Source organism: Thamnophis elegans, chromosome 10 (assembly GCF_009769535.1).
Source record: "Thamnophis elegans isolate rThaEle1 chromosome 10, rThaEle1.pri, whole genome shotgun sequence".
Classification (NCBI taxonomy): Eukaryota; Metazoa; Chordata; class Lepidosauria; order Squamata; family Colubridae; genus Thamnophis; species Thamnophis elegans.
The window spans coordinates 13,731,026-13,746,802 of record NC_045550.1 but is presented as its reverse complement, the minus strand read 5'-3'; the positions used below and the strand labels follow the sequence as shown (position 1 = coordinate 13,746,802).

General features: G+C 35.7%; 1 protein-coding gene across 1 annotated transcript in view; it reads left to right on the top strand.

The window, feature by feature from the left end:
• Positions 1–3,363, top strand: part of ATRNL1 (attractin like 1) — a 520,320-nt gene extending 516,957 nt beyond the window's left edge. The window contains exon 29 of the mRNA XM_032225338.1: positions 337–3,363. Coding sequence (XP_032081229.1) covers positions 337–461 — 125 coding nt within the window. The 3' untranslated portion in view covers positions 462–3,363. The remainder of the gene's footprint in view (positions 1–336) is intronic.
• The last annotated feature ends 12,414 nt before the right edge of the window (positions 3,364–15,777 follow it).

The following is a 15,777-nucleotide window of genomic DNA, read 5'->3' as shown; positions in this document are numbered from 1 at the left end:
AAATTTTATTTCTCGCTCAGAAACAGATATGTACTGAAAAAGTGACATAGATTGAAACAATGGTTAAAAAGATGTTACAAAAAGCTCTGTTATCCATTAAATCAGTTCATTGGCTTTAATCTTGTCTCCTATGAATTCTCATGAATGTTTATAAAAAGACATAGCTTCCTTAAATGCCAACACTGAAGGGCCATCCTTATGCAAAGACTGAAATAAATTTTCCAAAGCATTTTCAAAACCTTCAATATGTATATCCTGGACATGAAAGAATAAAGGATGCTGTGAAAATATTTTTACTATGGTGTATTACAATGTTCTTTTTATCTTTTCTTACAGGGCTGGCAATTGCAAGTGCACTGATAGACATTTCACAACAGAAGCCCTCAGAGTCTAAAGATAAGAGTTTGGGAATCAGAAATCGAAAGCATCACCTTTCAACCCGTCAAGGGACTTGTGTCTGAGAAAACAAGAATGCATTTGTATATTCTGGAATGTTTTATTCTTCTGCCCCCCAACCTTTTTTTGTTTTAAAGAGCTTCCATTGAAAGCTAAAATATAGCCTCAGTTTTTATGGAGGCAATCTCTGGATGGTGGCAAAGATGATGGTAAGAAGTATCAAGCTTAGATGAATTAACATGTCTTCTTCCCACTGAACCCCCCAAAGTCCTAATGGGCAATGTGAATAAATCAGCTGAATCTGAAGAAAATATTCTAACATCAGTACTAATATAAAATATTTCTCCATGATTTTTTTAGTATCCCTACCATGAAAAAAAGGAAAAAATTATAAATTGCTTTATAATGGAAAATGAAATATATTATTGAAATGTTGAATATTTTGAAGGACTCGTTACATAGTTAGAAGTAATGGGTTACCAGTGCTTCAGTTTGATCACTATTCAAACACACATAATTAAATCAAACAAGAACTGACATAATTAGGGATATACTGTAAATATTATCACTGCCAGGTATGACAATAGAACTCAAGCTAGAAATACAAACATGTATTTCAGTGACCCAAATATAACAAGGATAAAATACATATATTTCAATAAGTAAAAAAATTGGCTAATTAATATCAAAATATCTTTCAAAAGCAGGGTAAAGTATAGGAGTTCAGAATGTGGAATGCAGCAGAAAGCTTATTCCTGTATTCCTTGCCAAACTAATTCATCATAAGAGGAGAAAATACTAATCCATCAACAACGTATCCACAACCATTCTTTTTCCCCCTTTTACAATAGCCATGTTCAGAATTGCAAGTTGAGAATTGAAAAAACCTTACATTCCTACATAAAACTGCCTTGAATTCTGCATTAATACTGATAACACGGATGGCCCATGAAATCCATGGACTTAAAGCTTGTTGCAGATTTTAGCCTTAGTATCCAATGGGAAAATCATTGCCATAATCACTACCGAATAATGTTGCTCTGACTATATTCTCTCCTTTATTGCCGCTATTAAAAGTCATCTCCCCTATTAGAAGCAAATATATATTCTTATCCCTTAATAAAACATACATTGAAATATCCAATGGCCTATTAACAGTTTTCTTCTTCAAGGCTGCTGGAATGGTTTTTCAGTATAGGCTGTTACCAAATTGCCTATCAAAAGCTAGAAGGAAACAATTTTTAGCATATCAATTTCCATCCTTTTCTTTATGCAGACCACTACTTCATCCAAAGTCACCTTATAAGCTATGGGAGAGCAAAATGGTACTTGTAGGCATCAGAGGATACATATCTTCCTATAGTGTCCATAAAACCCCAACATTAAATAAAAGTTTTTTTTAAAAAAAAACAACTCACATATCTAAAATATTTGCAGTATTCCAAATCTTAGTGCATTTTTGCTCATTTGAAACTTGTGATATTTGGGGTGGCTATGCTAGAATCTTATAAGATGTGGCAGTGCCCCAATATTTTGGCCATACTCTCACAAGGGTCCACCTGCAGTACCTCATAAACCACTGGTGTTCCCGAGACCATAATCTGAGAACCACTGATCTAGATATTTGAAAATAAATAATAATTATGATACACTTTTATTGCTTCATAATTGCTGCTTAATTGTGAATACACTTTATGTTTTCAGCAGCCGTTCTTTTGTTGATGAAAGGCTTTGTGATTTAATTAGGTTCCCATAGAAGGGAGATCTGGTTTTTGCCGTTTTCCTGTGTTGTCTTCTGCCAGCCCCCACCTACCCATACATAGATTCTCCCCCTCCCATCCCCCTCTACAATACAGTTCTCTAAATATAAGGAGGACTCGCATCATATTTAATGAGAAAAGGTCTTTCAGAGGTTTAATCACTTTGATCACATGCTCTTTAGGCTTCCTGGTCTCAAATCTAGAAAACACAAAATGCATTTGAATAATATAAATGCTATTTAAGTACTTAATTTGTTTACTTAATCTTATTCATTGCAGTGTACATTAAATGCACAATTTTAGTTGAAGTTGGTATGTACTCAAAACTGGTAATAGCAGATTAGGTGTTCCAGTGGACTTGTTAAAATCCCGGGAAGAACAGAACAGCAGTTCTTAGTCTGCAGAGCTGCTATTGTGGTAATTATGCACAGAAGTATAAACTCTTACCAGTGGTGGAGTTGTGTTAATTAAAAAAGCTATACAAATATAATTGGTGTTTATATTATATTTTCATTTTCTTCCAGGAAGGGAAAAGATTTAACTGTTTACAGTTTGACTACATAGTTCCTTGCATGTCAAGATGGTGCAGTAGCAGTAATAAAAGGCCTGTTTGTGACTTGATGGTGTTTCTCTTTAAAAATAATTTTACTTAATTTGGATGAGGAGTGATGTTTTGAGAAAAAAGATAGAAATTCATTAAAATGAACTGTTGTACAGTATGTAGTTCTCTCTCATCCAAGTTCATTGGATTACATTTTTATCATGATTGCTCTACTGTTTTTGATTCATTGCTCAGTGATAAATTATGCAGGCATGATTGTTGAAATATTTTCATTTTCAAAAGGAGAATGAATATTTCTCATGTTATATTTTCAAGGTGTGATGATTTTGTTTTAAATTCAATTTATTATTCTAAAACAAAGGGTCCCAGTTCTTCAGGCATTTTTGTGTTAATAAGTCTATTGTTAACTTTATATACATATAAATACTTACAGAATTAGGGAGAGGGAGGGCTGTTGCTATCAGAAAAAAAAATCCGTTAATGAACATTTATAGCTCTGATAAGGCTATTGTTTCAGTTTTCTTTTTTAAAAATGCCTTCTATTATGCTAATAGAAAAAAATTTCATTACAGTGGGCATGTATGAGGAGTAAGGGGATTATTCAGAGAATAACAAAAGAGAAATAAAAGACTTGGCTGTAAATTCCTAATTTGTTCCTATTTAAATTTTTAATGCATCATATACTCTCAATATCTATGATATACATATATTCAAAACTATACTCAACACATACATAATATACAGTAAATATAACATATTAAAAAGTGCAAACACCTCTAAAGAGTTGGACAATCATGAGATGGAAACTGAAATCGGGAAACTATTTAAAGGAGAAACTAACATATCCTTTCAATTACTCATTGGTACAATATCCATTTTGCTAGACCTAATTTACGAGAGCAAACTATTAATGGCTTTGCTTTCGAAAACAGCATAAACCAAAATGTATGTTGGCAATACAAAATTCAGGCCTCTCCGGGCTTGGAAGGCACCTGCTGCTATATAACCCTTCTGTACCAGGATAGTAAGGCAACAATTACTCATCGATTTAAGGAGAGAATGGGAATTCAATTTATTAATCCAGTGATAAGGATACTGCAAGTGATATAATGAGCAGTTTCTGTTCTCAATATGGCAGTACAGGCTGTCCTCAACTTACGAACACAATTGAGCCCAGAATCTATATTGCTCAGTGAGAAATTTGTTAAGTGAGCTTTCTCCCATTTTACGACTTTTCTTGCCGCAGTTTTTAAGTGAATCACTGTGGTTGTTAAATTAGTCACATTGTTGGACTTCCTGGGGGCGTGGCCTGTTGCCGAGGAGGGCTCCACCGAGCTCCTCAGAGATCTGGTCTGTATATCTAAATAAGATCATAGATAGCACCCCTTTTTGGCAAAAAAAGGGGCAGGGAGTAGCTCTGTAGGCGAGGGTCTATTCGTAAGCCACAGCCTTTTTCCTTTTTTTGGCTGTGGACAGAGATTAGATCCAGCCGGAGCAGAGCTTTTATCTCCAGCCAGTTCTTCTCAGCTGCCTTTTTTTTTTGGCAGCCCCAGACAGGCTAGCCCCCCCCCAGGACAAAACAAAGTTTTTTCAAGCTAGAATTGATACGGGCGGGTCCCACCCCTGTGAGATTTATGCTTTTATTACTATCTTAAATACCAGCACCATTTGTCTTAGAGACTTCTTTGTCTAAATGGACTTCAAAATGGCGATTTCTCTCCGTGGATGATTGATAGTGGATGTACTTAGCCGGTTTTACCTTCCTGCAGACCGTTCCTTAACAAAATAAACTCTTCTTCTTTGGAAATAGAGGGGAGCAAAGCGCTGCTTACTTGTTTATTTACTATGGCACCCAGGTCAAAGAAGCGTCTTGCTACAAATGTGTCTAAAGAATTTAAAGAATTTTTACTGGAACCACAGCCTTTGTCTCCTATGCCCTCTACTGGAGAATTTCTAACACAGGAATATTTCTTTAAAATGTTTAATGCCTTTAAACAAGAAATTAAGGAATTTGTATTGGAACTATATGATGATTTAAAGTCTAAAGTTAATCAAATGAAGGCGAATACGTTTGCAGCCGTGTCTGCCCTGTCAGATTACTCTGCTGAAATAGAGAACAAATTGGAAAGTTTGGAGAAGGCTAATTTTAATTTGACTACCAATATTCAAATTTTACAACAAAAAATTAGAGACAATGAAGAACAGCTCATGATGATAAATTTTAATAGGAAGGCATTTGCAATAAGAGTCAGAGGATTCCGTGAAAAGGAGCAAGAGAATTTGAAACAGACCTTTGCTGAAGCCTTCAGCTATGCGGTGGGAAGCCCGGGACTTAACTTTGATTGGCAGATTCGGAAAATCTATCGCCAGAACTCATTGATAGCGGAACAGCGACAGCTCCCGAGGGACATAATTATACATTTCTCTACAAAAGAATCTAGAAATGCGATTGTGCAAAAGTTTTATAATAACAGTCTCCGAGTTGATGGCCAGAACTTGATTGTCTTCAAAGAAATACCTTTCCAGATGTTAAAGGCAAGAAGGGACTACACCTTTTTAACTAAGGAGCTTAGGAGTCAACAGATTCGATACAGATGGGAGGCCCCTGCCGGCATCACGGTTACATTTGAGAATCAAAGATTTCGTCTTAACTCTGTTTCGGAGGCTCAAGATTTCTATTGCAGGATTCTGAAGGCGGGACTTCCTGACTCGCTTGGAAGAGAGGAGAGACAAGCGGAAGGAGAAGGCAAACGGCAGGCCATGTGGTTGCAAGATGGAGGGGGTAGCCCTTCCTCCCTCGGAGAAGCAGAAAAACGGAGATCGAGAATTTGGACATTTTAAAATACTCGCCAAAGTTGAGGACTGAATGGGGGTTTGAGACTTCTCTCCGGTAGAAAAAGCGGACTAATTCTTATTAGAAGGGAAAGCTGGGTGAAACTACTTTGAGCTAGATTTTAAATTAACGTTAGCATAAATTTGATAGTGGTAAACATCAGACAAGCAAGGGATGAGGGTAAAATATATGTGGAATGATTTACGTTGTTTAAGGCTTATTAGAACAGAAAGCCGGTTGGGATTATCTTAAGATAAGTGTAAAAAGAATGCGGAATGATTTATGTTGTTTAAACTTTGTTAGAAGGGACTATTTTAAAACAGAAGGTTAACTGACTCTTGCTGAAAGTATTGTTTGAATATGTGGAATGATCCATGCTATTTAACTTTTATTAGAAGGGAAAGTTGGTTGAAATTGCTTTGAGTTAGATTTTAAACAAATGCTAGTATAAATTTGATAGTGGTAAATATTAGACAAGTAAGGGATGAGGGTAAAATGCATGTGGAATGAACTACGTTATTTAAATCCTATCAGAAGAGAAAGTCGGTTGGAATTATCTTAAGATAGAAATTGATTTCTGTGTAAAGTAATATTTGATCTACGCTGCTTAATTTTACTAAGAAGGGGAAGCTTGGCTAGATTATTTTGAATTACTGTTTGAAAAGGAGGTTAAGAAAGATCACTTACGCTGTTTAAATTTTACTAGAAGGGAAAGTTTGATTACTCTTCTGTAAAGTCATATTTGAATATGTGGCATGAACCACGTTGCTTAAATCTTATCGGAAGGGATCATGAGGTTTAGGAAGAGGAACGGGAGAGTCTACAGAAGGTTGGGGTAAATAGCAAAGAAGTAAGAGACGAGAATAAAATATAGATAGAATGATTTATACTATTTAAGCATAGATAAAGATGGGGGGCTGAGATCAACACAAAGAGTGGTTTCTTTTTCTTTTTTTCTTCTTTTTTCTTTTCTCTTTTTTTTTCTCTCTTCTTTTTTTTTCTGTTTTTCTTTCTTTTGACATATTACTTTTATTTTTTAATCCATATGTATACAAGATATTTTAGACAGAAGGTAGTGCCAGGTGTGGGCCCTGGGAAGTCGGGAGGATTGGGGATGGGGATTTGTGGGGGGGGGTGGGGGTGTTAAAATAGTCTTAATAAGAATAAGAATGTATTTATATACGGTGGTTTTTTCTTTCTTTTATTTATTTATTTATTTTCCTTGGTTCATTTTACTTTTATCAGACCAAACAACACTCGAATAAAGGCATACACCAAGGAGGGAGGTAGAGGGAAAGAAGAGGGAGGAGTAAGGAAGGAGTAAGGGGAATGTAAGGAGGGTGTCTGGGGAGTAAGGGGAGAAAGGTTTGTGGGGAAAGGGAAGTAGGAGGGGAGTGTTAGAGGGAGAAAGGAAAGTTGGAGGGGGTAGATGGGGTGTATGGAGGATGGAAGGGTTAGGTGGGGTTGTGAATGATGAGTTGTGTTTCCTTTTTATTTGTTCGTTTTATTCCCTTTTTCTTTTTTTCTTTTCTTATAGTAAATACCCTGTATATAAGTGATTGCAAATGGAATGTGAAAAATGAATAAAATATATTTAAAAAAAAAATTAGTCACATTGTTAAGTGAATCTAGCTTCCCCATTGACTTTGCTTGTCAGAAGGTCTCAAAAGACGGTTATGGTGACCCCGGGATACTGCAACCATCATAAATATGAACCAGTTGTCAAGCATTTGAATGTAAACCATGTGACCATGGGGATGCTTCAACGGTATTAAGTGTGAAAAATGGTCATATGTCTTTTTTCAGTGCCATTGTAACTTTGAATGGTCACTAAATGACCTGCTGTAAGTCAAGGACTACCTACATTGCAATTGGACAGTGAACTAGCTAAATAAGACTTTCTTATTTAATCTAACAGTCTTCATTGGGTCTGTGGGCACTGTACATTGCACTGCAGAACAGCTTTCATTTATGCAGAATTTAATATAGCTGGACTTTCAGATAGGAAGCCCACTCATGAGAAGGCATTAAGATACCTGCTTATCAGAATGATTGCAAGCAATCCAAATCTGCTTGATGTCAAATGCATATTAGCCTCAAAACGAAAATGCCACAGACAGATTGCAGAAATGGAAACAGCAAATGAAGCAGGCTTGATCTTAAATCAGTTTAGCCAATACCGAAGACAGCTCATAATCCTTAAGCAATATTAGCAGTAAGTATCTTTATCCGTCTGCGTTTCACTTTGCCAGAAAATGTTTGATCTCTCTACCACCTATTTGGTCAGATTGAATTGATCCAGAAAAAATGCCCTAGATTAAATCTGGGAAACATTGGAATTGGCACTTCAATTCCAATTCTGCCACCTCAAAACCCATTTTCAGGCATATTCTACACTAATGTTTAAAAATAGGGGAGGAAACATAATAGATCCCTGGGTCCTAAAATTATAAATTTAGGATACTTTGTGCAGTTTTCAAGTAAATCTGCATATATTATGCATGTTCAACCACCACATGAGAATTTTAAATTTAGGCTGAAGAAGTGGCCATGAAGCCCTATTCTTAATATAAATTAGTTTTGGTTTGTATTCCCTTATTTGTTATCACAAACAGGATTTAGATGATTGCTCCATACTAGTATTTGGGCATTCAATAACTTAATCCATGACTGAAGATTGCTGTATCCCTCTTGAGGAAAAACATGGAATAAAGATAAATATATGTGTCCGGCGTGCCTCTGTTCAAAATCTAAAAAATAACACACACACAAAACTCAGTTGGTTTAGAGAAGAGGTACTTTACTAAGTTTGAATTGATAGCAGCAAAAGCAAGACAAGATCTGAACCAAAGTGCACAAAAGTTACACATTGAAAGTCACCCCAAATCCCTCCCCCCAGGGTCCAGCACTGAGAAGCCAATCAATGTCCAGTATGATGTTATGGGGAAACTCCTCTGTGGGTATTTCTCACATCTGGAGTCTCAGGACGGTTGACCTTGAAGAAGAATAAACAACTCCACTCAGCAACGCTATAATTCATGAGTACAAAACTCATTCCCACTTCTCATGGGACTACTTCACACCAGCTTACTTCCCCAACCCAAATGCCCAGGCCCTTCTCCCCATTTCTATGGCTGCCTAGAGCAAGCAAGCTTCAGAAAACCATGCTGAAGATCCAGCTGAAAATATGACTTTTCCACAGCTTCTGGAGCTTTTATAGATGATACACAGCATTGCAATATAACTTCTGTTCACAGAGATGTCATATGAGCCAGATAATTCCAAGAGAATCGCTATGATATGGTCCTGACATGCTTGCCTAATGCAACTTTCTGCTTTGCTTTGGACTTCATTCACTTCGTGTCTCAGCATTTTTAAAGTAGCAGATCAAACTTTAATTTTGCTCCTCATTGGCAGGGAATTCTGGGGGGCTGAAGTCTACACAGCTTAAAGTTACTGAGGTTGAGAAATTATTCTAAGGGAATGTTACACTTGTGAACTGGCTTTGCTAATATGACTGGGTGTATAACCCAACTTTGAATATAGGTTTTGGACTGATTAGCACTCTTGAATGAAACCTCACTTTTAAAATATGCTGATTGGATAAATTACAAGACAATTGAATAGATCTGTGGCGAACACAGCTGATTGGAGAAAGGCTGACTACTATTTCTTCTATGACAGTCTCTCTTCTGTAGCTTGAGTATCTCCGTGGTATTGTATTTCAATGTGCCAGTCTGCTTCACTTGCGTCTACTAACTAACTAAAAACATTGCCAGCAAAGTGCAACCTTAATGCAACCAAATCTTGTCAGTTATGACAGCTTTTCCTGGAGGAACCAGGTGCTCCAATCAGCTATGTCAGCTCTCCCTGCTCTCCAGAAACTGCAGTAATCACAAAGCTAAAACAGCCTCACAAGGATGGTGATCATTTTTCATGTCAGGCCAAGCCTTGCAAATGGGAAGGTAGAAGTTCACTTTTTGAGCTGCTTTTGATTCCTTTTTTGCTAATTTGGCACAGGATGTTATCCTTTCAACACAACTAGGCTTCTTTGCAGGGGAGTTTGGAGGCTGCTATGCAGTTCTTCCCTCATTCCTGCTAGCTCTGCCTTAGAAGTAGTTCAGGAGAAATGTTTCAGAAATACTTTGCAGTGAAATCCTTGAAAATACCAACTGAAGCTTGGCAGGGTTAAATGCCCTTTAAAGAGTTTATCAATTCAGCTGCTGTCATGTTATTCCGGCAGGAAAAAAAAAACAGTTGCATGGATTTTTATGTTTTTCCTTTATAATCTACGGACACATTGTTTTTTAAATATCAATTCTCAAAACAGCTTTGATCAAATTGGTTTTACACCCACCCCAAGACTCAAATCACAAATATAATTGTGTGCTTTTTGAAGATGATTTGAAAATGTTAATGCAGTGACCCCAAAACTGATGGGAACGCACCAATACAGTATAACGCTTGTCTTGCAGTCATTGCACTGCCTTCTGGGGCATACAAAGTGCTAACATTCACGTACAAACATCTATTACTTGAGTCTCACTTCCATGAAGGATTGTCTCCTCCTTGAGGTCATTCATAATATTCTCAGAGTCCTCATCTTACAAGAGAAATAGGAGCTCATAGACAATCCTTCATGGTATGTAAAAGTCTACCACAGAGTTCGATTAGTCCTCTCCCCATTGATTTTGCAGGGGACGTTCAGGCACAATTTTCTTCTAAGAAGTATTTGGGCCTTAAAGGTGGCATTGGATTGCCTTTGAGACTTTATCTGGTCTTTGGAAATTTCAGCTCAAAGATTGAAAAGGATATCTAAAATACCTTAAATTTGTTAAAAAAATAACTCCATGTATTCTGGGTTTGTATAAAGAGCATCAACTGCTCCATTCCTGTAACACTTTTTCCACTTACTGACATTTTACCTTCACATCATTTTTCCTCTTTTTCTTGATTAGTTGTTTACTTTTTATGATTTATTGTAAAAATATTTTTTAAAAAAAGTTTAAGTCTTCTTTATTACTTTTCCTCCAATTAGTGACAGAGTGGAGTTTTGCAGGCCAGATATGGTTGGTAAATACAATTTTGTGAAAAGGAACTCTAAAGGAATTGCTATGAGTATTTTCCATTATTTTGCCTGTAAATATCTGCCAAATCCCTATTATGACTTAAGGCAACATCTCAGACATTTGAGAACAGATCTTGGATAATACATATGTATTGTATTCTCTTCTATTGATCTTGGAAATGAAACATGTTTAAGAACAATTTCATTGCCACAAAGCCTTGGAAAATAGAAGTGGTCAAGATTTGCTAAATTTTACTTACCTCTCAAGTATAAGAACTAGCAGTTGACTGAATACAATTAGAGAAACCATAGAATAATACAAAAATAGCAGTTCTTTTTGCTTGATCATTTCAGCCAATCCTATGGGAAACCAGAAAGATGCAATTGATTCTTCTACAGGGAAATCATATTGAACACAAATCCAGTGGAAATAATTGTTTAGGGTATAACAATTGTGAATGTATGCTTGAATGGAATTTCATAACACTGAAAATTGATGTTCTGTTACCTAGTGTTTTCAAATATGTTGAACTGCACTCAAAGTAAGTCTACTCAACAAGGCTGATATTTATGTTCTTGTTATAGTATAGTAGTTGCATTAGGATAGCACCAGGTTATGCAAAACTTGTAATGGGAAAAGAATCCATAAATCAAGTACAACAAATTTTCAAGGAGGTATTCTCCATTACTACTATATAATTAATAAAACAGAGTTGAACATTCTAGCCTTCTAGATCTGGTGAACTTGTTCAAATGTGTTCAGTTCGCCAAAGTGAAAGAAGAGATATCATCTGTTTCTGGGTTTTTTTAAAAAATTTTGGCTGGAAAATGTTTTAGAAAAGTTTTTTAAAGTGTTCATTTTGCAATTTTTTAATGTATGCATAAGATGACTATTTTTCTTTCTCTCTTGGGAAAACCTACTTGAGTGATTTGCCATCAACAGCTATTTAAGTTAAAGGCCAGCACCCATTATTTTTACAATATTTATATATCAGCAGAAGCAAATAGCACTCTTTCACTCTAAAAGCAATATCATCACAGTGCAGTATGCAATTTATAATTTCCTAATGAACAGAACAAGGGGCATGACAATTGAATCTCTTGAATTGCATTATTACATGGAGAATGCCATTTACTTTTAAGACCAGGCACAGCAATCTGGAATATTGTAACATTTTAATATTGGGAAGCGCAAGATTCCACAGGAATTATTTAAGCAGGAGTTGCTGGAAACAGAAACAAAAACTGTAAAGTCACCAAATGGCCTTTGAGCCATTAAAATTGCATGAACTTCATAATGGCCTGGATAACAACTTCAATTAAATTCAGACACAGTGGAAGTACATTGATCAACTGTTCCTAAGCAGGCTTTGATAACAATTATCTTTGCATCTCAAATCGTTCTATGTTTGGTAAGCATCTGGCAAATAAAGATCTTTCAACAGAGGTAATGTGTGTCCTACAATGGTTAGTGTTTGTCCCCTATTCCCTTTTCCTTTAGAAAATTAAATTCCTCAATAGTAAAGATTACTCCTTTACACATGTATAGGTTTACAGTAGGTCTGATGCATGCCTTTTCATTTTTTGTATTCTGTAGTGTATTTATTCTTAGCTATCTTGAGTGCTCAAACTGAGTGCAAAAGTAAAATATTCATAAGTTTCATTTTAATTTTTGTTTTAAATCCAAAGATTTGGAGGAACCCAATCTACTGTTTTTTAGAACCAGGACTTCAGCAAGGGACAATAAGACCCTCACTTCATTATGCTTGACATCTTTACCCCTTCTTTTTTTTAAACCAATTTTATTATAATTTTAGCTAGACAAAGTAAAAGTCATCTAGAGTCACTGAGAGTTGGGTGATATACAAATTTGTATGTGTGTGTGTAGATTTTCATGGGTGTAGCTGGTCTTGTTGTATTCAGGTCCTCAATTCATGTAAGATTGAGATTATCTTGGCAACGTTTTGGCGAGATCTCACTTGCTATCTTCAGGCTGGGTTTTGGGCTTAAAGCGTGGTCGGAGCTGCCGTCTTTCTATAAATCTTGATGTGGGTGCTCCTTCTATCTGTTTGTATCTTTGTCCATTGTGGATGAAGTATGTGTTGGTTAGATATTACAATTAGTAGATATCATGTGGGTGGTTTTTAAAACTTGCAGGACTGTACATACTTCAAAAATGCTTGGAAGAAATGCTTTAAACCCTGTAAAAATACAGCATTTCTCTTTTATGCCTTCTAAGCTTTTTTTAAAAGTTACTATGCCAACCTGATATGAAGAGCGGAGTTGTTTGAAGATTTACATTATTTTAATGACAACCCCTTAAATCAGCTGTACCCTTTTTCAGATTTTTTAAAAAAGGCAGGCTGCTTGAATGAGAAATAATATGGTCAGTTAGGTGAAGCTATGAACATTTCTAAATAATGTTTGAAGTGTGCACAATTCCAGTAAAAAAATACTTCAAATTTAACTTTTTTCATCTTGCTAATAGAATCCCAGCCTGGAAAATAAATGAGCAAAGGCTGAACTTTCTTTCTTTCTTGGAAGCAATGGGATTTCTCGTTACTCGAATTAAGTCACAGCATCATTTTTTCCATATTTGCATATTTATGCTTAAAAGGAAATGGGTACATTTTACTTCAATTCACATTCTTTAAAATCTTTTGTTAAAGGTGTTATGTCTTTTATGATTTCAGTCAAGTGTATACCACTTCCATATACTGTAGATAAAATTGTGGTCATTTCCTAATAAACTTTCAACCTCTCTTCTGATGCTAATGAGAGGATATGGAAATATAGCCCAACAAGTCCCTGTATGTCAATATTTATCACTTGCAGTTGCTATTACATAAAAATAGCTCTCCTTTTTGCCAGTTATTAACACTCTTTTTATCTCCTACAACAAATCTTGAGAGATTTCCACCAAGAGATTTTCAAATGAAACTTTCTTCCAGCAGATACTAAAAACAAAGTGACTATGCATGATGCATTCTGGTCCCTTAGAAACCTGGGATTATTTGTTCTCTGGCTGCTGTAAAAGTAATTAAACAACATTGCATGTTCTTCAGTTAATGATTCTTCATTCAACTGGGACATTTTTGATCCTAATATGTTTTAATCAGGACAGAGGTTGCAAAAGGGGGGAAGGAAATCCTATAAAAATTAAATGAAGAGGAACAAAGAATTATTAATCAATCAGAGAAAATCTACATGTTATGAGGGAGTCATGTCTCTTACAAGTTTGACTTCTTGCTTTGTTTTTATTTTCGTCGTTCAAGATTCATAAAACAGTGTGATGACACTATTCAGTGAAGACAGCAGAATGATCAACGATCCAAAAACAAAAGGAATTCTAGAACTCTATTTACCCTTGAAGGCTATTGTTTCAGAACTCCCTACAGTTTTATAAGCTGTTTCTACATGTTATTCTCTATAAAGATATAATCTGTTTAGCAAAGGGGCCTGCTTAATCCTTAACTCAAGGTGTTACTTATTAATTCTGAATAGTTCATCAGTCTGGTGCTTTATCCATCTTCTGCAATCATGCTGTGGAGTAATGCAAAGCACTGTTGTATATTCAGTAGCATTTCATACTTATATAAAACCAAAAATAATGATTTTGGGAGCCACAATGTTATCAATATGTCATAAAAGTACTCTAACGTTGACCTCACTGTTAAGACCAGGACCACAATGTCTCCATTTCCTATGCTATGTTGATCAAAATGCCCTGTTTCAAGACATCAAAAATATTGAGAGATACAGTAGAATGAAGAAGAATTCATCCATTACTTTCTTCCTAATTAATAGCATTCATCATGATAACAAAGTTCAATCTGGCCTGAAAAGTAGATCCAGTCCTAAATTGGGATGGAACCAAAGTCAGTAAGTGACCAAAGGGCAAATACACATAAACATTTGGCCAGAAATAGGATTGGGTTGGTGACTGATTTTGCTTTCATTTCTATTAGTTTCGAAGTGCTAGAAATCTATATATAGAAAAGCAAAATACCACTCACTCATCATGAAATCTCCAGAACCATAAAGCCTATATACTTGAAATTTGGCACATATGTTCTTCTTGGTTTCTAGGTGCTCACTAAGAAAGGATTTTTTCAAAATGACCATCAGATCATTAGTATTTCTTATACAGTAATTGACACACTCTAATGCTAAGGATGCTAATGCTACTACTCCTCCCTACCTGAAAAGAACTCTCTTCCAACTGTCAATTGCCTCACAATCCCTTTACCTCAGTTCAAACTGGAAGATGTTCTACTCCTTCACTCAGGAACGTCTGGGGCTCCTTACAGTACTAAATGTCGGTACCTCACCAAAATGTCTACACCTTCTACCTATGGAACTGGTTCCAGACTCAAGGTGGCAGGAGCAATGTTCCCTTATGTGTTTCAATCACTGACCACTACTGAACTGGAGTGAACCAGATTTATCCTGCATTGCCCGATCACATAGTTTTGTCATAAAGCCCAGGTATCCAGCTAGTATCCTATGTAAGCTGCAAAATTTCTGGGATGCTCTTTCTTGCCATCTATTAGTTATTCAGAATTTGCAGCCAGATACAATAGGCCACAATTCTGAATTCCAAAGTATTTAGTAGTGTTTATTGTGCTCTGTTGCTGGTAATAAGCCTCGTTTTGTTATCTTGAGTTCAGAAATCCCCAACTAGACTTTTATTCAGCCATTTTTTTTTCATTTTCCGAATGATATACCTTTTATTTTTAATAGTCCACTTTACCCATTTGATGTACATTTTTTGAAAATTTTTTTATTTTAATTGAACAAAAACACACAAAAAGAATAATCCTTCATTACATCTTGTAGAAAGCATGCCGATTGGTTACAGATAATTTTCATGCATTTCTTCCACAGTCATTACTTATAGTTCATATTAGATTATACACTTGAAAGTAAAAAATCTTTGTATACCCTACTATCAATGTACCACAATTCTCATTTGATTACAATTATTTGAACATGCTTTTACCTCAAATCATTCATACTTAAAGACACAACCACATAATGGCATTCATTAGCTATTCCAAAAAACCCTCCAATAACATTACACCTTTATAGCATCTTTTAAGTAAAAGTCAATTAATAAACTTTCTAAGCCTTTCTCCCCCTTTTTTCCCCAACTCAC